Source organism: Ricinus communis, chromosome 5 (genome assembly GCF_019578655.1).
Source record: "Ricinus communis isolate WT05 ecotype wild-type chromosome 5, ASM1957865v1, whole genome shotgun sequence".
NCBI lineage: Eukaryota > Viridiplantae > Streptophyta > Magnoliopsida > Malpighiales > Euphorbiaceae > Ricinus > Ricinus communis.
In genome coordinates this window covers 15,604,606-15,630,185 of record NC_063260.1, presented here as the reverse complement: position 1 = coordinate 15,630,185, position 25,580 = coordinate 15,604,606, and the positions used below count along the sequence as shown (strand labels likewise).

At 30.2% G+C, this 25,580-nt stretch overlaps 2 protein-coding genes across 2 annotated transcripts; one reads left to right on the top strand and one right to left on the bottom strand.

The window, feature by feature from the left end:
* The first annotated feature begins 12,406 nt into the window (after positions 1-12,406).
* LOC8271159 (chaperone protein dnaJ C76, chloroplastic) lies at positions 12,407-17,678 on the top strand. The gene is made up of 9 exons (XM_002530157.4): positions 12,407-12,844; positions 12,929-13,057; positions 13,149-13,278; positions 13,533-13,653; positions 14,395-14,476; positions 15,219-15,272; positions 15,508-15,546; positions 16,837-16,939; positions 17,363-17,678. Exons 1-9 carry the CDS (start codon positions 12,629-12,631, stop codon positions 17,491-17,493), a joined length of 1,005 nt encoding a protein of 334 aa, XP_002530203.2. The 5' UTR covers positions 12,407-12,628; the 3' UTR covers positions 17,494-17,678.
* Positions 17,679-20,590: 2,912 nt separating this feature from the next.
* LOC8271155 (peroxisomal membrane protein 2) lies at positions 20,591-24,817 on the bottom strand. The gene is made up of 5 exons (XM_002530158.4): positions 24,388-24,817; positions 22,479-22,622; positions 22,223-22,355; positions 22,097-22,136; positions 20,591-20,904 (listed from the first exon to the last, which is right to left on the bottom strand). The coding sequence occupies exons 1-5, from the start codon at positions 24,679-24,681 to the stop codon at positions 20,817-20,819; spliced, it is 699 nt and encodes a 232-aa protein (XP_002530204.2). The 5' UTR covers positions 24,682-24,817; the 3' UTR covers positions 20,591-20,816.
* Positions 24,818-25,580: the final 763 nt, after the last annotated feature.

The window sequence follows — 25,580 nt, the reverse complement described above, 5'->3', positions numbered from 1 at the left end:
GATGCACCTCTTTTCACTCCGGAGCCATAATCAGGGCAATATTAATTTCTTTTTCCTTTTTTATTTCATATATTTTGTACACTGAGGACAGTGTGTCCTTCAAGTGTGGAGTGGTGATATCAATATATACTTGCTTTCATGTTCTATTATTTTGTATATGAAATTCAGATCCTTTTCTAGTGTATATATCGTATTTCCTTTATTCCATCTCAGTTATTTGTTTATTCTTTGTGCAATTTTTTTTTAAAATTTTGAAAAATTTTCACTTTGTTTCGATGCTCTTACTGTTGACTTGCTTTTAAAATCCTGTTTATGTCCATGTGATCGGGTAAAACCTATAGTGTTGAGTCTTGCGGAAGAATGTAAGATAATTAGTTTGAGTTTTGCACTAAGTTGCTTTGGTTTATTTAATTCTGTTTTGATGATTTTTGTTTGGAACCTACTCAAAAAGCACACTTGTGAGAAATTGAGCCTCAATTGTAAGCATACACTTTATATGCTTGTATTTATTTCTTGTTGAGAGTGTCGATTACTGTCTTTACCTTTAGAACTTGCTCGGTAATGCTTATGAGGGCCACAAGGAGAGTTTAATACTTTGGTATGATAGAGGCACTTAGGTTTTTCATTCTAGCCAAATAGCCTTCATTTGTTTATTGATTCTGTAGATAACCCCTTCTTTCACCATTTCTTATATCATATTCCATTACCACTTAGTTTTATTCTGCTTTGGGTTATGATTTTGCACATGAGTTGTTTTATTGGGAATTTTTATCTTGGGAATAGCTTTGGAATCTTGTAGCAGCTTACTTCAATCCAAAAAGAAATTCACTCTATTATGTGAATGTTCTTCCCTTAAAAAAAAAAAGAAGAAGAAAGAAGAAAGAAGAAAAATATAGAAATAGAAGAATAAGAGGGAAAGGTGATGAAAAGAAAGAAAGTAAGTGAGCTAAACATTTTGACTTGATTCTTATTTCCCACCTTGGACTACTGTTCATTGTTTATCCCTTATAATTTTTGTGGCTTGTGTGTATGTCATGTATTTCATTGCAGAACACCATAGGTTCAACTCTAACTAAATTTACCTACCCCTACCTAATCCCCATTACAACCCTTATAAAGACCTCTTGACATAGTTGTTGACTCTCCATAAGTGGTAGGAGTAGGATTTAAGAGCAAGCATATAGTAAGTAAGTAAGGGAGTAGTTGATGCATTGAGCGATTAAACACTACCCCTTTAAACACTTTGAGTGATTTAGAGTGAATCTGATGAGGAGTTGGTTCTAAATAATTTTGTTGAGATAGTATTTTGTGAATCAATAGCATCTTGGTTGTGATATTTGAATTGATTGCTTCGTTTCTTTCTGTTTGACTTACACTTGTTAAGGATATGTGCATGAGCTTTCTAGTTTGTCTGTCAGTTTAAGTGTTGTCTCTTAGTGGTTTATTTTCCTTATTTTACTTTTGATTGCTTGAGGACAAGCAACAAGCTAAGTGTGGGGTTATTTGATGTGCGTAAAATACACACATCTAAATGGGGTTTTTAAGATCGATTTTATGGATATTTAGATGTGAATCGGTACCAACACTCACCCTATGCGTATGTTTGTGTGCATTAGGTCCAAAAGAAGTCAAAGAATGAAAAAGGAAAGAATTGGAGCATAATTGGACGTCAAAGCTGCTGAAATGAGCTAAGTACGAGCATGAGAAAGCTGAACATTGCCGTGTTGGTCTCAATACTGGCCGTGTTCTCAGCACGATCACAAACACAGGCCGTGTTCCCAACACGGCTGTGTTGGTCATCAAAGAAGAAGTAGATCTTATAGAGCATGGCCACAGAAAGTAACACGGCCAGGAACACAGCCCGTGTCCTTAACACGGCCAGGGACACGGCCGTGTTTGAGGCGACAGGGGTATTAATTAAAAGAACGAAGAGAGGAAAAAAAGAAGGCAGCTAGGGTTAGAACGTCCAAAACTCATCTTTTTCCCTGTCTAAGGGTTTTCTGAGTTGAAACTAAGAGAAAAGGAGACTTGGATCAAGGTTTCACTTGGATTCTCTTCGAAGATCAAAGTTTGGCGAGGATTGTTGATTGGTTTCAATCCGAGTAAGAGGAACAAGAATCGATCCAAAATTAGGCACGAGGAATTGGAGCTGTTCACTCTCATCCAAGGGTGTATTCGGGTTCCTCTACCTTTACTCATTTTTTGTGCTTGAATTCTTATTAGTTGTGATTATGAACATGATTAGCTAAGCTTATTAACCCATTAGGGTTCTTTATCTAGGGATTTTTGTACTTCAATTTTGAATTGAATGTATTGATTCTCAATATTGGTTTGCAATGGAAGTATTTATTGATTTGTTCTTCCTATCTTGTTGAATGATTTTTGAAATTTGAATGATCTTAAGAAAGACGTTTAGGTTTGGATTGTCCTTTGCAACCTAGAATTGAATTCGCGTAGAGATAGGGTTTTCGTTCTACCGGATTGAGAATTAACAACTCTCAATAGTTAAATGGTACATAATGCTAACTTGGGTAATTAGAGTTAGGAAGAGATTTCAACCTAATTAATCTAAGTTAAGATGTTAGTGTCATTGAGAAAGGCATTAATTATGTAGAGACTTTCCCACGGAAATTGGATTCAATCAATCAATTCCACCCTTAGTTTTTATTCCTTAGAGACAAGAATTCCCAAAGGGTTATTCTTTTACTTGAATTAATCATTCCCTAGTATACGTAGTTCGACAACAATTAGAGTAGCTATTATTTAATTTAGAAATTATTCATCAACACCATTTATGTTCTGTGATTAGATAACAGAGAAGATTGAGTAGATTTAGGTTCACACGTTCTTTGGGGAATACGACACTTGGTACTCGCCGTTAGCTATACTCCACTGATAGGTACACTGCCTTAGGTCATAGTCTTGCTTGACTTAGCACACATCAAAAACTATGCACATCATATCAGTGATGATATCATTTGGCTTCATATTGAGCATCTCATACTTGGAGACATACATTTGGATCTTTCTTGATTTAACTTGTTATTACCTTTATGGTAGTTCAGATTTGATATGTTGTACTGTAATATTGTACTCTCCCACATTCTTCTCTTGATAGACAATTCACAAGTATAGCCATTACTTGTTTGTTTTTTATTCTTACTTCTTGTGAGCATCTACTCATTTTTCTCTAAAAATAACTCTTTCTTCTCTAGTCTTTATTTGAGTAGGAGGCTTCCATTCTTTTACTACACAGTCACAAACTTTAATACAATATGAATCCAAATAGATTTCCATATGGAACTTCCAAAAGGCATAGTCGAATACAGTAAAGAATGGTTTGAGATGTTGAGTTTCTTTATTGGTTGCCATTTGATATTTACACTCACAATTAAGTTTGAGAATAAGTGACAACTTTGATACCACTTATTGCCCCTTGGAACCAAGAAGAGGATTGAATTGGTGATTTTAAATTGAGGAATTAAGTGAAGTTATAACCTTTGAGGACTTCAAAACACAATAACAAGACAAGAGAATAAATAGAGGGAATGAAGAGATTGACATAATGGATTTATAGTAGTCTAGGAATAATTCTTCCTACATCTGCTCCTCAAGATCACACTTAAGTGTTTTACTATAATCAATCTCAATTGCGGCCCTTGGATGTTAACAAGCTCATCTAACAACTTGGTGCTTTGACAAGCTAACACTAAACTTCTTCTCTTAGTGAATCAACCTCACACTAAGCCCCTAAACTATTGAGCTTTGATGGAAATTCAACAACCAATTCTATATGTTTTGATCCTAGACTCATACAATGACCCTTTAGCTTGTGTTTTGTTCTTAGGCTCATACAACAACCTTTTACAAGTATTGTTGAATGAAAGGATTCAACTTAAGACATTATATAAATAAAGAATTAAGTGTATAAAGTTGAGAAATAAATTTACAAGAATTTAGGCACTATAGAAATCACACTTTTTTTTGTCTAAGACTTTTGGAGGGATATTTATACTCATAGTACCACTTCTAGTCATTATTAAAGGTCCAGACATCATTAATTGCAAATTTAGATGACTTGGCAAAAAGTGCCTTTCTACCTGAGAAGTGCCCTCACACTTTTTTATTATAGATGTTAGGACTTTAATGGCTCTTAACACATGGCACTACTTTATCGATTGACGATGTAACAATCACTAACTCAGCATTAGTTGCGAAAGCCACTCCCATGCCTCACAACTGTGCTCGTGCTTCACTACTCCACATTCAGAAGCATTCTCGCACTAGAGGTTGTGCTATCCTCTACCAAGCTTTTCTTTTCTCTTGAATTACAAGCGCCTCACGCTTCAGAAAAGAAGACTTTTTAACTACTAAATGTCCTAAGATGATTAGGAGGCTTCCAAGAGGACTTCACACATGGATGATCAACTTGACTAGATGAAAACCATCCTCGCACTTTAGAGGTTTTGATAAAACTAACTTAAAAGCTTAATCCACTTTGTCTAATCATCGAACCTTTAAATTATTACCATATAGGCACTCAGAACAACTTGGGTGATAAGGTGAAAATAGAAGTCAATTGGCCATTGGATCAATAAAGAATAGAACAAGAGAAGGGTGTGATGCAAGATCATAAAAGTAAGTAAGATAGAGATTATCCTAATTTAACAACACCAGATCATTATCAAGAACAAGACTGTTCCAATTTGAACGAAAAAGATTAGGGATTATCTCAATTTGAACACTATGGTCTATGCATAAAGAGAAGACATAAATCATATATTCATTTTTTTTAAAAATAAGGGGAAATAGTAAATACTTTACAATAAAGAAGATGCCTATAGAGCCTTTTGAAAATATTAGGACTATCAAGGGGACCAGAGGAGTCATTTCCATCAATAGAACGACTGAATCATGTTGTTGCATGTATGACAATCCTTTGAATAAGGAGATATAGAATCATTAATTTGGTTGGCCTTCTCTATATCTTTTCTTCACCATTTTATGAAAGATGAGTAGAAATTGAAGATGGAAAAAAAATTAGTTAAATAGATAATAAAATTGAGTAAGGAAAAATTAAAATACCAAAGAGTGTATGCATAACTACACAAGATGTAAGTGTAATTTTGCTTGATAAATAAATAAAATTTTAAAAGAAGACAACTTGAAACTGTATAAAAGAAAGAAAAATAGTCTAAAATGGTATAAAAGAAATAAAGATAAAGTATAACTGTATAAAATTTAAAAGTATAAAATTAAAAAGAAGAAAGGAAAAGAGAACAATAGTAAATGGTGTAATTTTTCAAAAATTACATAAATATTATTTTTTTTGTAATTTTTTTATACTGTATTTTTTTATTTTTATACATTTTTACGGTGTATCTATTTCATTTTTACTTGTTTTATCTCTTTTTATTTCTTTTTTTACTGTCACTTATAAGAAAGGAAACAAAAAGGATCAAAAGCTTCACAGAGAAGAAAATAACAAAGTGATATAATACCACATACAAATAGGCTTTAAGGAATTATAGATTCCGACCACAACAGACGGTGATTCTTGAACGGAGGAGTAATTGCCTAGTATTGGACGTGGAGATGGAAGTGGAGAGTAATGAAAAGTGTGATCATCTCCTAGTGTGGAATAATAATAAGGGACATTTGACAATATGGCTTATTATGGTAAAATATTTTCGTTGTGCGAATCTTACTTAATGTTATAGGTTTGGATGGAGTACCAACTTCCAATTGGATATTAGATTTTCTGCTGGACTCTTTATTTACTGCCAAATCAACAATAAACCATAGTCAAAAATCATGCTACTTTCATCGGAGCAAAGGTATTAGATGAGAGTGCAGTTGGCAATGGTGTCATTTTTACACAAATTCTAATGGTAATTTAAATGGGTTTTAGAGCTTAGGAGAACTTAAGGAGGAATTAAATTGTAATTTTTAGTGGATAGGATGCATATTCTTCATGCAATCTTCAAATAACTAGCTAGAGTTGGTTGAATTTTAGGATCTGCAGCAACATGTTCAATGAGATAACACATTCCTTATAAAAAACACAATACTAATAGGTGTAGCAGTAGAATCGTATAGAGAAAGAGAATCTAGATGACAATCGAGTGGAAATGATTTTTAACATTTTTAGATTTATTTAATTCTATAATTGTTTTTCATAAACTCGTATGAGAACTACAAATAGGTTTCCCCTTATTATTTCAATGAATTATTGAAACTGCTTCTCTTGTTTAATATGACAAATATTGGAATACAACTTTGAGTTGTCATATTATCGTATATGTAGTTTGTGCAATATTTCAAGTAGGGACATGTTTATTAGCTTGTGCTTCTTTTAGTTGAAGTTTTTACATGTGTTTCCCTCATCCTCTCAAGCATGATAAAAATATATTTCTACATTAAGCAAGGCGAATTGTAATAGTTGTACTTTTAGAAATTTTTTATTGAAATACAATGATAACATTCATAACTTATTAACATTTTAATAAATCCAAATTAAATGATAAAGTAACTTTATTTACATATCAAATTTCAATTACAGTCCTGAGTCTAAATGTAATATTTATTATTATCCTTAAATTTTATTTTATTTAACAACAAATTATAAACTTTAATTCCAGTAAACAAACTAATACACAGGTCAACACAACATATAAACTAAATAATTTTATTGGCACAATTATTTTAATGGTGTAAAAACTATATGTATGATATTTATAAATGATAGTAAGAGAACTTAAGAATTTTGTACTTTATGTACAAACAAAAATAGCTGTAAATACTATTTATATGTAAATACTATTTATATAATAGATGTATTTAAGTATGTACCAAAATATATACAATGAATATAAAAAGTACAAATAGATATTAAAAAGTAATTTCATATATCAGTTTCAGATGCTAATTATATACTAGATGTATACTCAATACACAGTAAATACATACCAAAATATGTAAAAATGATATTAAAAACACGAAATAGATTTAAAAGATAATTTCATATATCAGTTTTAGATACTAGTTATTTGTCTAATATATACTAAAATATTTAAAACGGATACTAAAAAGGTTTTAGATACTATTTTTTAATATTAGTTATATATACTAAATACTATTGAATCATTACTAAATATATATCAAACATATGTTAAACAACACAATACTATAAGATTTATAGAAATATATCAAATTACTGATAATATATATTATTTTGTAAAAAAAATATATCTAATATACAACAGTATTTTTTAAAAAATTGACAACAAAAAGAATATCTTTAGTTTTTTTAAGGTATTTTGAGAAATTACATAAAATACTATATTTTTTAAAATATATATCATTTTTACTGTACGTTTTTTCTTTCTTTCATTTTTACCGTACTTTTTTCTTCTTTCATTATTACTTACATAATGTTTCATTTGTGCTGAATTTGACTTTTTCATGTTAAATGATGTTGTCACTTTTCCCTTCTGTTTTGTTTCTTTTCTTTCTATTTCAACGAATAGTAAGGGTAGGCTTTTTTAACCCATAACCACTTGCTCCTTTTAATTTTTCATTTCTCTGACTATAATCTTTCATAAACTTTTCTTACTAACAAGTTCTTCTTCAGCATACTTCTAGGTTATTTCTTATAATATTTTACTTATTTATTAATTAATTATTTCTTCTCACTCATCTTAAATATTAAATTAACTCCATTACTTATTTAATTTAATCATCTAAACCTATTAAAAATTTAAATTACTCTATTATTATTATTATTATTATTATTATTATTATTATTATTGCTCATCACGCGTGTTACACGTGCAAATTATTATTATAAAGTTATAATATAAATTATTTAATAAATTAGTATATAATATAAATTAGATAGTACATAATTCTACTAATGAAGTAGTATAATAATAATGAACACGTGAATTAATATATCAAATAAAATAAAATTTAAAGTGTTATTCCTTTTTTCTATAACTTGTCTTTTATTTTTACAAAAATTTATATTGAATTATTTGAACTCCACCATAGGTATATATAATGTGATATGTAGTAATTCATCAATTTCTTATAGGATGAGGAATGTATATGAAATTATTAGAGGATTAGAATTGAATTAGAGTAAGCATTAATTAATTCTATTAAGACTAGCATATAGAATTATATTGAGATTAGTATATATTCATTAATTCTAAGGTACTCTAGTCAATTTAAAAATCTCCCCTCCTTCATGCTTTTATGATTAGGAAAAGGTTAATTACTAATTAATTTTATTAGGGTTAAGAAATTTAAATTAATTACATATAAAATTAATATAAAATTAGTAAGGGTATTTTAATCAGTTTAAAAATTCATAATCTTTTTGTGCTTTTGTATATTATTATTATTATTATTATTATTATTATTATTATTATTATTATTATTATTATTATTATGCTCTTCCAGATAATTTAATATTTACTATTATTATTGTTTTTGATGGAGGTATTACAGTTAAAAAATTTTATACCATTTAATTATTCATTTTACATCTTGTCATGTAATAGAGACTTGCACTTGAAAAATAGTCTATCACCTCCTTTCTTATGTAATTAGTATGGATAACATCTTAAAATTTATTTCTTTTAATTTATTTTTTATTTTAATTTTCTTAAAGATATAAGAGTTGTATGTGAATTGTATTTATATTATTTATATAAATTATATAATAAGATAGTAAGAAAACTTAAGAGTCTTGCACTTTATGTACAAAAATATACTAAATATATACCAACTAGATACCAAAACACTAACATATACTATACATTTATAAATATATATTTAACGTATACGTTTTACTATAATTTAAAACATAACTGACATATATGTAATCTAAATTATATACTAGTTGTATACCAAATGTATACTAAATATATATAAAATACATACATAAAACTGTAAAATATATACCATTTATTGTGATTTTTACTTGTGTTATTTAAAATATATAAATGTAGTAAATATTTTATACATAAAGAATATATATTAAAATAAATTGATTATATTTTATTATATTTAATAAACATTGGTATTATATTCATTGATATTAAAAAAATAATTTAAATAAAAATATATGTTGAAAATTTTAAATTTTGATTAACAGATACTAAACATATACCTAACATATACATCTACATTTATCAAAAAAAAAAGTATGACTGTTATCCAATTTTTTTAAAATATAATTTATATATATAATAAATTATATTCTTAGTAAATTCGACATGATATAAATTCAAGTTATAACTTTTTATTTATAATTCATTATGTTTTTCAAAACATATTGTTAGCATTCGTTTTTCGGATCAAGATATCTAAGAAATTATTGAAAACTCTATGACGAAAATTACTACTTTTCTTGAGTATCGGGAGATTGAAGACGTGTGAATCCAAGTTAGATTTGAGAACTACTTTTCTAGAATTAATTTGGACTTAATTGTCAGAAAAATATTAACTTTGAGGGGGTGAAATGGAGGTTTTTGCAAGTTCGGGGACTAAAATATAATTTTTTTCTAAATGTTTTGCCCCATAAAGCCAATTGGCTCTGCATATAGCCAAATCAACTATACAATGGTCGACTCTACACAGTGTCGATTTACGCGTGTATTAAAATGTCAAAATTGGTAAAAAAAATTTCTAGAAGAGATTTGTGATAATTATTAGGATTTTAAAATATATTTAGTGATAATTATTTGAATTTTAAAGATTTTATTGGATATCAATCTGATAAAAAAAAGATAATCAATTATTTTAATTTAAATAATTAAGTATTTATTTACTTCTTCAGGGTTTCCTAATCACACTACTATAAATAGGATATAAAACCCCAGGTCTAGGGTTAGCTATATTCATTAAAGAAAAGACTATTAACCTAGGAGAATTCTCAAATATTCATTAAAGCGGAGAGTTTCAAGAAACAAAAAGAAAAGTCACTAAAAAAGAGCTTTAAATTAGGAAAGTATCTATAGAACGATAAAAGATTTTCTAAACCCTAGACAATATTGGATTTTCATCCAATCTTCAGTTCAATTGCCTCATCATCTCTAGAGACTTGCATACCAGCATTCAACGGTAATAACATGAGGGTTCCCCTACATCCGGCATCATCAATATCATCTTTCCCATTAAACTGGTTCTTGTGTTCCTTTATGATTTTAGAAATATGATTAGGTTTTCTTTTTATTTATTATTTTTTATGTATTTTTAATGATTAGAATATTATTTTTTTTGTGAATTAATATGCTTATAAACTGTCAAGCATTGAATTTAATAATGTAAATATGTTAAAAACTGAATATGATAATAAGAACATATAGAGTTTTAAATCTGTTAATATGTTTGCTTTTGGCTTTTAGATCTGATTAGTCAAATGACTAGGGTTGCATGTTAAATTTGTAATTTTTTTATATTTTTGTAACTAAAATTGGTTTTAGGTTCCATAATTAAAACTTAAAATTTTTATCGTTTTCATTTATTGTCTGTCTTTTCTTTTAGGATTGCACTTAAGTTTATGCCTTTTTGTGCTTTCTATTTAGTTTCACACATTTTTTAATTGATTTTTCATTTCTTGTGCATGTGAAATTGGTTCTGGAGTGATTGAATCGAGAAAAAGCTACCAAAAAAGGTCAACCAAAGCCCTAGAGCCATTCGGCTCAATGCAGAGCTGATTCGACTCTGTGTTGAGCGGATCGGTTGTTCACCTTTCAGCCCTAATTTTCTAAATTTTTTATGTATTTTAAAGATATTTGTGTACTATATTTAGTTTTAGGCGTTTTTTCTTCAATTTTCTAATCGTAAAAGGATTGTAATAGTTAAATTTAATTTCTTCCACCTTATTTTTGCTTTTATTTTAAATGGATGTCAAATACCCGTTGTGCGATTACTTGGACATATTAACATTAGGTCTTAAAATTGGACCTAGCTTGAAATTATAGTCAATTAGGTAAATAACATGGCATATTGAGCTTAAATTTAAAGTCCACAGTCCCTGATTTGTGTTTGAAGGGAGAAAGTGGATGCAAACTTAAGTGTGAGCTCTGTAAGTGGGCTCCACAATGCCGAAAAAAAGTGTCTCAAATGCCAACCAATCTATACATCTCTCATAGCCTAATTGTCTGTACCACAGTTGCTGGTAACGAGCCTCATGAGTGGAGCTTTGAAACTGTAAAATTCTGTATCGTGCGGGAGCTGGACTTAGAAACTTTTGCCATATTCTAAATTGATCTAATTTGGTCACATTAGATTCAAGATCAGCTAATTGGCCTTATCATAAAATATAGTCTATAAGCTTTAAAGGTTGGAATTCAAAGGATAATTTGTAATTGAGCTAGACTAAGTGAGCCTTAAACATAATCGACTAGTAAATTAGATTAATAAACTTTGGATATCAGTTGGTTTTGTAAAATGAACTACACTCAGATAGACCTTACATGATGTAGTGTTTAATATGTAAAAATATAACTGTTATATTTATAGGGAATAGCCTATTAAACAATAAAATTAAAAATAAAAATACACAAATAAGGAAGTTGGCTTCTGAATCAATCTCTAGATTTGTGATGTAAGCTTCTTTATGAAATCAATAAACGTCACTCATTAGTAAAAGTGTCTCAGTGAATTACCCAGGTGACAACTTGCATCTCCGTGTTAGTTTTTATGATTAGTTAGCGTGTTTTCAATTATATTGAAAAATCTTACAGTATTGTAGTTGCTAAAAATACTTAGGTATGTCCAAACCCGTCGCCCATATATATTCTATTTTTTAGTTATAACATATACTATTTTGTATATAATCTCATATAAAAAACTATAATTTACCATTTTTTAAATTATTTTTATAAATTTTCTATCAATATAATTATCGGTATTAAGATACGAAAGTTTTTATTTCACAACAACGAAAATACTTTTATTATACTAGACGCTTTCTAAATCTGGAAAAAAAAATTAGAAGTTAATATTAGAATGCACATGAAAAATTTAAACTTTTAGAAATAATGTTAGCAAAAAATTAGTTTAGAGTGTTAATTAAAATATATATAAATGAATTAAGGGGCTTTTCATATTTTTTTAAATTTGAATGTCGTTTAGTCTATAGTGCAAACTGAAATATTTTATATAGCATTTTTAAAATAAAAGTTTAATTATCAGTATTTTTATTAATTGGTAGTAAAAATGATATTTTTGATTTTTTCTTTTTGTAAGTGTTTGTGAAAGAATCTCTCAATGGCCGGGCCTCAAATCAACCAATATAATCTATTGGGCTCATGCATTAGAGATTCATCCGAGGTTCGTATAGATTCTACTTCAAACGAGTACAACATTTACGGCTTTGAAATTGCCATGTCAGCATTTCTTCCTTTGACGCCAAAATTTCTGCCTCCTCAAAAATTATTCAAATATCTCACAATAATTCTTAACAAATTTAAATACCCAAAAAAAGAGAAAATAAAAATAAAAATCCAAACCATGCAACAACCGGAAGGAGTTGCTTCCGTTCAGCAGCAATAATAATTAAATATTAGCAATCAAGCCTTAAAATAGTAGTAGTAATAATAATAATAATATAATGACTCAATTGATGTCTCCTGTTTGCACAGATGGTCTTAAGATTCAAAACCAGTGGTTAATTTTAGGTTCAAATTCAAGATTGATTCCATCAAAGACCAATAGTCCTTGGAGTAATAAACGAAGATCACCATTATCATCAGGCTTTCGTAGAATTAAGGTTGCAACTAGCGATTCCTCTTCGGTTGCCGATGATTATTATGCTGTTCTTGGCCTGGTAATTTGTCTATCTGTTTCAATTAGTTAGTTGCTTATAATAATATTGTTTTAATATTTCAAATTATGTCATTGTTTTTAACAGCTTCCAGATGCTACACAAGAGCAGATTAAGAAAGCTTATTATAATTGCATGAAAGAATGTCATCCAGATTTGAGTGGCAATGACCCAGATACTACAAATTTCTGTATGTTCATTAATGAGGTCTATGCGGTGGGTTTCCTGTGTCTCCTTTTAATTCGTTTTAAATGAGATTTTTTCTTTTCCTTTATTTGTACTATAATTAGATTATCATCGCAAGCAGGTGCTGAGTGACCCTGTTCAGCGGATGGTGTACGATGAAATTCATGGATATGCATTAACAGCAGTCAATCCTTTTTTGGATGATTCTATCCCTAGGGATCATGTATTTGTTGATGAGTTTAGCTGCATAGGTATGAACATATAATTTTTTTTTTACTTTGAGTTGATTGCCGATTGCAAAGCTCTTTCTTTACAATTTATGAACTATCTTTATATCCATCTAATGTTAGGTGCATGATACTATTGATACATTTTCATTCAGTTGCTACCATCCGATGTTGTTTACATCATTTTCTTTTGCCTCCCCTTGTGTGTATGGGAAAATCTAAGTGTTTGTTCTTTTGTGGGCGAGGAGCCAACATTTCATGATTCTGTTTTGCTGCAGGGTGCAAAAATTGTGTCAATGTGGCCTGTGATGTATTCAAGATTGAGGAAGACTTTGGTAGAGCCAGAGTACACGGCCAGTGTGGAAACTCTGAATTAGTGCAACAAGCAATTGAAAGTTGGTAATATCTTGCATTCTGCTTCATGAATAATTTTACAGCATGTTTATATATATATATATATATATGAGAAATGAGTTCTTTGTTAAAGGAACTTTAATGTGCTATGTTAGTGTAGGTATCTACATCCATAAGTACGCAAATGATGCACTTGTCTTCTTTCTAGTCAGCAGTACCTGTGACCAAAAGTCCTCAAACACAGAGACTGGAAACAGTTTTTCTAATTTCAAGAAGTTAACTGCAGCGTTAATGTTTAGGCATTTAATAGTAGTTACCCTTTAAGTTGAAGTTTTCAACTTCAAGCACCGGCGCCAACTTGATTTATACATTAAAATGTCTACTTGAATCAAGATCTTTTTTTCAAAAATGTGGATAATTCTTAGCTTAAAGAATATGAAGCATCAAAATGCAATTGAAGAAGTATAGAATGTGAAATTGATACCTAGTGAGATTTAAAGAGAATTTAGTATCTTTATGAGATCAGGATAAGTAAAAAGAGAATGTGAAGCATCAAAATGCAATTGGAGAAGTATTGAATATGGAATTAATATCAGATGATAGTTTGAAGGATTTCCGTAATTCCAATTTCTGTTTTCTGCTTGCCAATGCAGCTTTCCTTTTCCTTGTTTTTCTTTTTCTGAATCTTGTAAAGTGGTCAATGTGTATAATATATTCTTGGATATGCACAGTGAAATTTGAGGTTGACAAGTTGAGACAATTAATCTATTTGTTTTTGTTATTCAGCCCAGTTGATTGTATCCATTGGACTTCTGCAGCGCAGCTATCTTTGCTCGAGGATGAAATGCGGAGAGTAGAAAGAGTAAATGTAAGATGCACTTGTATTAATATTTAATCCACCTTTGTTGTTAGAATAAAACCATAACTGATACTTTCAAGTGCTGCGGTAAGTTTACAATTTAGGTATATGGTGTGCCTTAAGAAAAGCTAGGCACTTCAAGTGACTGCAATATGCATTGAGGTCAGATGAAGTAGTCACTTGAATGATCCTCAGATCATTGAGAAAAATGTTAATTTGGAAGTGCAAAACTATGTATCTTGTCTTCTGCATAATGTTCTACCTGCTGAGGGAAGAAGCTACAGAATACTTCTTGGAAATGTCTTAGAATTTTACATGGATAGAGATTATTGCTGGGTTATACTAAAAGGCTGATTACATTTCTGCTTGCACAGAGTAAGAGATTGTTAATTTCTGGACATTATAGATGTAATTCACGAAAGTTATATGGTGGCACTACTCCTCTTAGTATGTCTACATTTGATGGGATATGAGAGATTAGCTCAGATGTAAAATTGAGGCACAATATGAAGCAGTTGGTATTTAATGAATAAAAAGATTTTCTGCTTAAAGTTAGGAAAATAATGAGTGACATCAGTATATGAGGAAGCTTCTCCTAGTTTGTTGCTAGACTTGTATGTTTGGTAATGATTCATACTATAGAAACTCTGACTATTTCATTTATAGACAATAGGATATTTCTTGTATATGTTAGTAATGTTTCACTTTCATCTAAGGGGTTGAAATTCCAGCTGTTTTGCATGATGATCAGGTTGCCCTAATGCTTTCGGGAATGGGATCCGGAGCAGTAGATGTTTTCAGAATGGTAAAAAGTCAACAAATTTACTATGTTATCTTTTGTTTGTTTTTGTTGTTGCATTTTCCTACTGAGAAATTCTTGAGATATATTGCATTCAGCTTGCTTACATTCTTAATGTTTAGCAAGGAGAATTCTGATCAATGGCATTAGCAGATTAAGTCATGTTAACTGCTAGTATATTATGCTTTTTGTTATTATTAGTCAAATTGCAATTCTAACTAATTTAAACTTGTGCTGTCAGGCAAGTTCTCGATGGGAAAAACGGCAATCAAAAGTCTTGGTAGGAAACCCTTTATCTCTTGTTTAGAACATATTGTGTTCTTTGTTGCCCAAATCATTGCATGAATTTAAATTATGTTCTAAAACTAAATCTGTTCCAATATTACCACCCAATTTTAGTTTCACATAATATGTAGTCTTGTTGCTGGAATTTTGTTAATCTCATCCTGGAAACTCGATGGCCATCCTAACTATTATTAAGTATTGAAGGATATTCTAAATATTTGGACCTTGATCTTTCTGATTAAGAACAATTTGTAAAATTAGGCAGCCACATTAGATATCATTATTTTTTTAATGACGAAAACTTTTATGAGTACAATTACAGCAATATAGAAAAATTTAAAGTAGGTGATGAAATTGGAACAAATTGAAATGTAGTTTCATCTTCAAATAAATTGCTCCATTGTTGCCAATACTTTTGCCCCTTGTATCCAATTGGAACCAACGGGGCAATTTACCTTTTATATTTGTCAACATTTAATGTCAATCTAACATGTGAATAAAAGCAAAAATGCAATCTTCCCCTATATTTCAATTTGGATTCAATTTAGCTCCTGCACTAGTTGCAGTTGATCAATTAAGCGAATTGCTAGCAGATCTTAATAGACATGATGTGGATTGATTTATGTTAAATTGGCCATGTGGAAGTTATTTTTGTATGAATTAATATTTGGCTATGAGACATAGTGACTATTAACTCATTCTTGTAGCTAGTACTAGCTGACTTGCTGTATACGCACATTGTGTATCGTAATTGTAATGAAATTTTCTAGAATAGTTAATTTCTTTCTGTAATATATATATATATATTTATATATATATATATAACAAAAGGTTATAATAGAGAAAATCACTCCATACAAACAAGTACGATATCTTCAAACCCAAAATCATCAAACTGCTTATATATAAAAGTTGCAAAATATGTAATGACTTATGGTGATTCTTTTTTATCCAATGATTTGTGGTGTAATTAAAAAGAAGCTTATAAGTCCATACACATTCATACTTGCATAAAGAGGTAATTATGGTAATGTATTTCTTCTTTTGCTACCAGCATTGATGATCAAAACAATTGGCTAAAATTTTGTTTGGCGAAGCACAGACTTGTAATGTTGATTGATTCATATTTGCTAAAGATTCATCATTTTACCAGTGCACCATATAGTTGCTTGATTGATGTATTCTTGCTACTTGTTGGTTTTCTTTAATTTTATGTTTCATAGAAACTGTTCTAATACTAAATATTGTGTTAGATATGATAAACAAGAGTTCTTAATTCTTGCAGGAGCAAGCTAAAATAAGGATGATGAACCAAAAGGATTCCAATAAAACTGGATCATCATACTGGAGCGATCTCTGGGGGAAGCCGAAAGACTACAAAAGATCAGGTACATTAATGGCTTGGGACACGTTTCCTTTCTTGGTGACGTTGGAACTTCGATTCTGCTACTTCTGATTTTCCTTATGTAAATTCACAAGAAAGTCTTATCAAGCGGATTTTTAGGCAGATAAAGTAAAAAGATCATCAATTTGCATAAAACATTTAATGAAGTTTTATATAATTGTGTCCAGTAGATATTTGTGTAATTATGTCAAAGACATCAATTTTATTCCATTAAATTAAGTTGTTTTGAGTTTTGCTGAAAGTGGCATATGCACATAATTGTGATTTAGGTTTTTCTTTTACCTTTTTCCTTTCATTTACCTTGCCAACAGTTTTCAGTCAGTGGGATACTTTTAATTTTTGCGGCATCTGTATTCTTTAGACTAATTTAAGCATAAGACAGAAGCTGATATGATATTTGTTCCAGACGAGGAAGTGAAGGAGAGAGCGAATCGAGCTGCTGCAGCAGCTCGAAGATGGAGGGAGTACTCGCGGAAAGGCGTTGATAAGCCTCCTACTTTTAAACTCCCCGAGGCAATCCCCAACAAGGAAAAATGATCAGTGTATATGTCGACTAATTCCCCAGCAGGTTAGAGAAGATTCAGGATTTTCTATCCAATCCTGTAACCTTGTAAATTATATTGATATTTAGACTGTATATATGATTTGAACAAATTACAAGCTAATTCATAAAGCCAAAAAATAATTATGCATAGAACAAAGATTCGAGTTCACGTTTGCAAGTAACATTCCAAAGTACATGGATTGTTCATCTGTGCACTCCTATCAAATATTACAAGTTCAAGTTTGTCGGTATCAATGATAAGAGAAGGTTTGTATACCAAAGAATTGTGTGCGAGTTGCTATTCATTTGAACGAGTGAGAGAAAAATAGACCAGAATTTGTTATACTGTTCTCTTCTTAGTAATGCCAGTAATGCGCATGTGAGAAGCTAATTCTTGAACAGAACTTTCAGCATGTCCTCTAAATTCTAATAATGACAGTGGAGAGAGGCAAAACCGTTCAGGGAATACAATATACTCAGAGGCCCAGGAGAAGACTCGGCCTACAAAATTGAAAACAGCAATAATTACACCCGATACGTTTTCTTTTTCTTCCTTTTACTTTTATGCTCTGGTTGTTTTTTCTTATTCTTTTTGTTTTTACATTCTTTAGCTAGTTATATTCCTTTTGCCTCTAACTGATTCTTTTGCACTAAATCCATTTTTTCCTCACAATTTTCTTCCTGATACTCTCTGATTGCATGATATTTTTACGATTTTCTTTGTTTTTTTGTCTTTCTATTTCTTTCTAAATTCCCACTATTCCTTGATTTTCGGTGATTCAGTTCTTCAAGTGGTTTTTATATTTTATTTTCTGATTTTGTTGCAGTATTATGGTTCATATTCAATTGTCATCATCTCCGAAAAGAAATCTTCATTCTAATTCACAAATTTTAGAGATTTAGACATTCTTTGTTGTAGTATTAAAGATTTAAGTATAATAGGTAAGAAAAATGATGCTAGGTGTACAAAAAAGAGCGCTGAGTCTTTAGAAAAGAAATTAAAAAGTACAAAATCTTCTCCTAAATATCATGGAGATTTTGATATCAAGGAGAAAAAAAAAATGTTAATTCTTCTTCGAAGAAAAATATTGATGATTTTTCTTCAAAAACGAATGTTGATGTTAAAGCTTAAAGAAAATGAAAATCAAATATTGATAGTGGTGGCAAAGCTGCCATTGATGCTAAGAAGGCCAAGGTTGAGTTCATAGAGCTGAAATCTAAAGCTTGTCTTTTGTTTATTTTTCTCTTATTTTATTTTAAATTTTGGCTGATTATGATTAATTTTTTGAAAATATTTATTTTATCCTTAATTATTCTGATTTTAGGTATATATATATATATATATATATATATATATATATATATTTTTTTTTTCTTTTGTTGTTTGTATACTTATAATATATCTTTATATACTCTTTATATATCTTTTACTCTGTTTTTTTTTTATGTTTTTTATTTTTTTGATTTGTCTAATTTTTGTTGTTTGTATATTTATAATATATCTTTGTATACTCTTTATATACTTATTACTATATAATCTTTTAATTTTTTTGTTTAATTGATGTTGTTTATATACTTACAGTATATTTCTATATAATTAGCATATACTTATTAATAAGTTTTTAATGCTTTTTGTTCTTTGTTTATTTTATATTGTTTATATACTTATAGTATACTTCTATATACTTATTATTGTATAATTTTTTTATTATTTTTTAATTTATGTTGTTTATATACTTATAATATACTATTTGTGTAATCATTATATACTTATTACTTTATACTCATTTAATGGTTTCTTACTTATTTTTTTGTTTGTCTAAGTTTTATTATTTATATACTTACAGTATACCTTTATATTCATTATATACTTATTATCGTATGGTTTTTTAACATTTGTTGTTTTTTTTAAGTTTTGTTGTTTATATACTTATAATATATCTCTGTATACTCATAATATATTTATTACAGTATATTCTTTTATGTTCTTTTATGTATTTGTCTTAATATACTCAATATATGCTTTTCATAAGATATATATACTCATTATATACTTCCTCTGTTTCATAATTTTTTGTTTTAGTTTATTTTAGGTTGATTTATAGTTTAGTTGGATTTGATTTTAATTACTTTTATTAATGGTTATTAGTTTATTTGTTTCTTTTTCGTATTATTAATTATTTTATAATTGTGAAAATATAAAATAAAAAGTGAAGATTACTTTGTTGGAAAGATTGTCAATCATTTAGTTTACAAGAAGATAAATTCTTTAGAAAAATATTATTGACTGACCAATTAGAACTTTTTAGATATTTCTAATTTTATATTTCAATTACGTTTGATTCACTTGTTGCTTTTGAAGGAAGTTAATCAGCCTTGAGATGATAAATTGTGGATGAATATTAGTGAAATTAGGTAAACTTTATGGTTGAGTAGCAAACCTAATTCTTCAATTCCAAACCTCAACCTAATTCTACCTAATTCTGCCAATATTTACCCACAACTCATCGTCTCGAAGCTGATTAACCTTCTTCAAGTGAATCAACTATAACTGAATTTTAAAATTAGAAATATCTGAAAAGTACTCAAGATAAGTATCAATAAAAAGTTTTAATTGGTCAGTCGATAATATCCTTTTAAAATCGCGAGAGAAGTAAATTTAATATAAAAAAAACGGTTATAGGGAAAAAAGAAAACATAACCAGCTAAATAGTATAAAACAAAAAGAATATTGTATAAAAAGTAAGGAAAAAAAACGTCAGGTGTAATTTCCTCCTAAAGTTTCCGAAAAAAAAAAAAGGCTTAAGAGCACCAAGTTACATAGTTTTGGAGCTTAATAGTAAACATTTTCACTTGAAAGGTTCGATACCAAAAAGTAACAAAAGTCAGGGCAAATTACAGGTATTGACTTCTTGTACTTTTCAAATAAATCTGAATCTCAATACATTTTCTCAAGGACTTCTCTAGCTTTATTTTTCACAACTAAATATATAAAGTGTCTATCTAAATCACAATAGCACAATTTAAATGTTTTTTTCTTTTTTAGGAAACTGAGTTCAAAGAAAGGTTATGTATTGGGTGATCAAGGAGTGGAGATATTCAATAATTAATATACATCCTTTAGAGTGTGCAACACAGATAATATAACAAGTCCTTTTAAGATTTCACCTCACATTTGTTCAAGATTCAATCTATGATTAGACGGCATAAAATTGATTAAGCTCAGAATCAGTAAACTGAAATGGCCATGAGAAAGATTCATGTTTAAAATTAGACAGTGCTAATACCAAATTGATAAATCCCTGTGCAAATGAATCTACTTGCTCATTGATGATGATAAGCAGAAATTCCAAAATATAGACCCCATTGACATGAAAGCTACGCGAGTTTGAAGTGGGACCACCCTGCAAAAATGCCAAATATAGCGCATAAGCATATGACAATCATGTAACTAGACAAGCTACTAATCATCATTAAGAGAAAAATTGTTGGAATGTACTGCAGAACCATATTCTAAGAAAAGATTGGTCAAAATCAAACCTACGAGAATTTTGTGGTGTAATTTTCACTTTTAATTACCACCGATCAAAGTAAAAACAAGGCTCTTGTAATTGTTTAAGCAAAATTTACATCAGAGATGTGCCAAAGAAAGCATAATTCAGAAAATCATCCAAAAATGGTGGATATTCTAGACTTCTTCAAAATCCAATATTGCAATATCATCATTAATTATTCAAACTAATTAATTCTGAAAATATTTCAAAGGAATCCTGTTAGCAGCTAAAAATGTATGAGGGGACCAGTAGACAAACATGATCGGACTAGCTATGATCTTCAAAAACTAATTAATGCAGTTCTAATTTTGTAATAATGCCAATTATCTAGTAATTGTCCTCGTTGTCTAAACTTGCCGCTGATGTTAAAATCTACAGTCTAGACACATGCTCAGTCAAAGGTGATTATAAACCAGTCTAGCTGCAATAAAATCTTCAAAATTAATTAATGCAGGCAGGTTCTTTCATCAAAACTTCATCAGATTTATGAGGTTTTAAACGATAAAACAGAGGCTTTTCGGTTATAATTTGGAATCATACTTTTCTCACTTGCATGAGAAAAATAAAAATTTACAGCTTTCTAAGCATGCCGACATTGTGCAACATGGAAAATAAATTGATGAGATGCACTGTTTGATTCCTGGAAAATGAGGCCAAATTTTGGGAACTTTCAGTAAATCGAAGCACATTTATGCATTGCACTAGAGCAACAGTGTACATCTATTTAGATGCGCTGGCACTCGTATCAAACCACCTTCTACAGCATTGTAACTGTTATGTTTTATAATGATAGTTAAATTACATTGCTATTCTCATCAATATGACATTCTAAATGCAAATGTTATGAGGTAGATTAACATGTGTTTGTTGTCGGCCAATCCACAAGATTTAGGCACTAGAAATGTTTTAGAAATTTATTGCATTGCAGAAAGAAAAGAAAAGGAAATTCAAAATGCTCCATTCTACGTTCTATTAGAGATGCTTGTTAAGATTTACATGCAAAGCTAATATAAAGCATCAAAAGAAAGATCGAAAGGCTTACCAAAAATTCAACGCACTGACAGGGATCCAGAACCTAAAACCTGCATTAACACCAGATATGAACATTAAATGAAATCACATAAAATTTCAAGGAAATAAAAGTTTACCACCTCAAGGCATTCTTTACCGTAAAGAAGTGTAGGAAGAGCATCTTTTTTGTACTTTGCAGGAAGCTCCGTAAGCTTCCCTTGCCATAAATTGTTCCACGCAAAGACAACAGCAATCACAGATGGACCAAGTATTATTTGGTTCAACAACACCTGAAAGGAAATGAAATAAGATTTCCAATGAAGCTACTGCTTGACCTGTCAAGTTACTGTAGTTATAAGAAATTAAATGTGAAAAATCCAAAAAAGAAAATTGATAAAGAGAAACCAGAGCACCTTCAGAATCAAATTCTTTGCTGACTGTTTAGGCAAACAATGATCAAGATATTGATACCAGGCATAAGAACCAGGGCCATAGAAAAGAAATCCATAAGAAGTCATTCGTAAGGCACGGAGCCAGTCATGTTCCAAAAGGATGATCTGCATGAGATGGTGAAGGGGGAATTTCGAAATCAAAACTTAAAACAGCTGAAAGCACAAAATAGGTAAAGCAACAATAAGAAAACAGATGGCATTTCCTGAATCCATGCAGAAGTGCTTCTGAGAATGAGTTAACATAACTTAGACATGAACAAGAATTGCATGAATTGACATGGTTTAGTGTTGCATCTAATGCTAACAAAAGTGCAACATGTCATGTAATGGTCAATCCATGTGTTCATCCACATAAATGAACATCTAGATTCTATCTCTATGTTCTATACTTCATATCCACTGCAGATGCATAGATTATCAGCAGAGAAAAATTGAATATATTTCAGTTTTGTAGTTGCTGGAATGCCGAATTCAGGGTTGTATTGTAGTAATGGAATGGGAGGGCATATGATACTTAGCTCAATATGTGGTGGAAAGGAGCAGGCATAGTTTATACACTTCACTGATCATTCTAGGAAATTTATTAGGGTTTCATATCAATTTTGGGAAAAGTTAATTGGCAAGTGTAATGTCAATTTATATGTTACTGAAGTTCTACATTTAATTAATATCTACTTTATGCCATTTAGATGAGATGATAATAATCGCCTGAAGAAAATTATGCAGAACTACAACTTTAAGGTAACTAATGCGAAAGTTATCAGATATTCCACTCTCTTAACTCTTTTCTTATCTTTTACACTGTCCCTCCTCCCCTCTTAATCCTCTGTCCCAACAACTCTCTGCCTTCGAGCTAATTGACTACTCTATTCCTGTCTCTTGCATTCCCAAGGTAAGGTAGCACATTGCTCCACCCCATACAAGATCAAGAAGGGAAAAGTTTTATAACTGTCATAGTGTCATGTGCAAAGGAGAAAGTAGCAAGAGAGATAAGTAATGATAGATATCAAGCTGTTCAACCAAATTATGGTGTAAGAAATATAAAGATTAATCTGAAAATGTACAAAAAGAAAAAAAAGAGCAGCCAACATTTATCAGCAAAGTTTAAGATTTATGCTTTGATCACTTCTAAGTTCAGATGAATTTACTTAGCCCATTCCAATTTGTGGACATTCCAAAGAAAAAAAATGGTGCACTTTTACATTATTTGAGTTCTATGTTTTCGTAGTTCCATTCCTATTTATCTGTCTTTTCTAGTTGCAGAAAGATAAAATAATAATTTCCCTCTCTGTTGAAATTTATGCACAATAACAATAAAGAAAATATGGGATGCCAGATTTGGTAATCTGCATCAAATGCACCATACACAAAGTTAACCTGAAGACATGGACATCCAAACTTGCAGTTACAACAGTAACTAAGATCGATAAGATAGAGAAATTGGGTTGCATGTTAAGAAGAAAAAGCTCTTGCCCCAAAAAGTGCTTAGAACATGTAATCTAATTGTGGGCTTGGAAAATACTATAACAAGCTAGAAGAGGCTAATTCCAGTTCCATGGTTATAATATAGCTGTTTCCAAATAAACACTTCAATATATCGGATAATTGTTAATGTACCACTAACCCATTCATAGCATGATCAGAAACTTGAAATGGCTGCCTTGCGCCCACAACCAAAAGGGAGTGAAAACTCCGTTCTCCAAGTTTGGGATGGGGGTGGAAGTTCCTAATCGTTGGGCTAAAGGTAAAATGTTTTTCTTCTGCTTTCATTAAGGAAAAATTCTTATCATCATCACTTTCTTAAATTTCATTCTAAATTCTTATAAAAAGAAAAGCTCTTTGCTAGCACAAAAAAAAAAAAATCACTGACCGTGTCATCATCATGAGAAGGAGGGACAGTATGAGTGTGTTTCTTCTTGTTGTTTGCAAATCGGTGGCTAAGTTGGGCAATTGTGTCTCCAGTAAGAGCGAGAGAAGCAGCCGTGGCTGCTTGCTTTAAAGGGAAGTGGTAACCGCCGCCGCCGCCGCTAACTCCATCAGATGAAGAAGCATTTCTCTTGGTATTATTCTTGTTATTATTATTACTTGCTTTCTTCTTCTTCTGATTTTGGAGTTCCCAATTCCAACCCCAAAAAGCACCATTTCCGGACCCTAATGCTTCCATTTATTCGCTTACTGGCTGTACAGTCAGTGACTGATGTTCCTTCCCCCCGCTTACCGACACACTTTTTAGTTATGTTATAGGCTATGGCTCTCCCAATGTTCAACAGCAGTTTAGCATATGGCCTTGAATTTGGATTGTTTTAAAATGGGGAAAGGTGCAAATAAGCCCCTTGCATTTGGATCAAGGAGTAGATAAGCCCTTAATCCTTTTTTTGGCACAAATAAACAAGTTAAAATGTTTTTGCTGTAGTTTAAGCCCTCAATTATATCTAAATTTATTTTTCAAATAAAAGTCCATTTGGAGAGTAAATAACACGCTAAGAAAAAAGAGAATAATATATTTGATTTTTTAATGCTATATTTTACTATATATATTTTTATTATTAAAAAATTAAAAGCACTTAAAATCTTACAGTACCACGTCGTCATTTTCATCACAACAGCAGAATTTATAATCATATCTATTCCCAAAACAAAACTCCATAATCCATTCGTCTCTATTTTCTTTCTAAAAAAATTATTTTTCTTTGCTTTATAATCGTTGTTCATGTCAATTTGTATCCTTTTTTTTTTTTGAAAAGAAATTGTTCTTCCTTTTGATTCTTTAATTTTTCGTTTACAAACTATATCTCATAAATTTAGCGATTTTAATATTATTCATCACAACAACGCCATCTTACGCCTCTACTCACTGCTCGCAATATTGCTTGTCTGCAGATCCTCCTTTTGCAGTACCCTTCTGTTGTTTTGATGGGTTTTGGTAGCCTTGTCTTTAGATGCGATGGTATTTACAGTCGTTGATGTATCTCTAAGAATGTACTAAAGATATATGATGAATTTTTATAATTTGCTAGAAATCATGAATCAGTAAGAAAGAAACATAATGTGATCTTGTTTGAT

Bases quoted from the DNA above. Each gene is read 5' to 3' on its own strand.
- LOC8271159 (XM_002530157.4), top strand. From the start codon at position 12,629: ATGACTCAATTGATGTCTCCTGTTTGCACAGATGGTCTTAAGATTCAA. The intron at 13,654-14,394 runs GTAATATCTTGC...TTTGTTATTCAG, and splicing joins CAACAAGCAATTGAAAGTTG to CCCAGTTGATTGTATCCATT. The intron at 16,940-17,362 runs GTACATTAATGG...TATTTGTTCCAG, and splicing joins GAAAGACTACAAAAGATCAG to ACGAGGAAGTGAAGGAGAGA.
- LOC8271155 (XM_002530158.4), bottom strand. From the start codon at position 24,681: ATGGAAGCATTAGGGTCCGGAAATGGTGCTTTTTGGGGTTGGAATTGG. The intron at 22,623-24,387 runs GTCAGTGATTTT...CATCTCATGCAG, and splicing joins CTTCTCATGATGATGACACG to ATCATCCTTTTGGAACATGA. The intron at 22,356-22,478 runs GTGCTCTGGTTT...ATTTCCTTTCAG, and splicing joins CAAAGAATTTGATTCTGAAG to GTGTTGTTGAACCAAATAAT.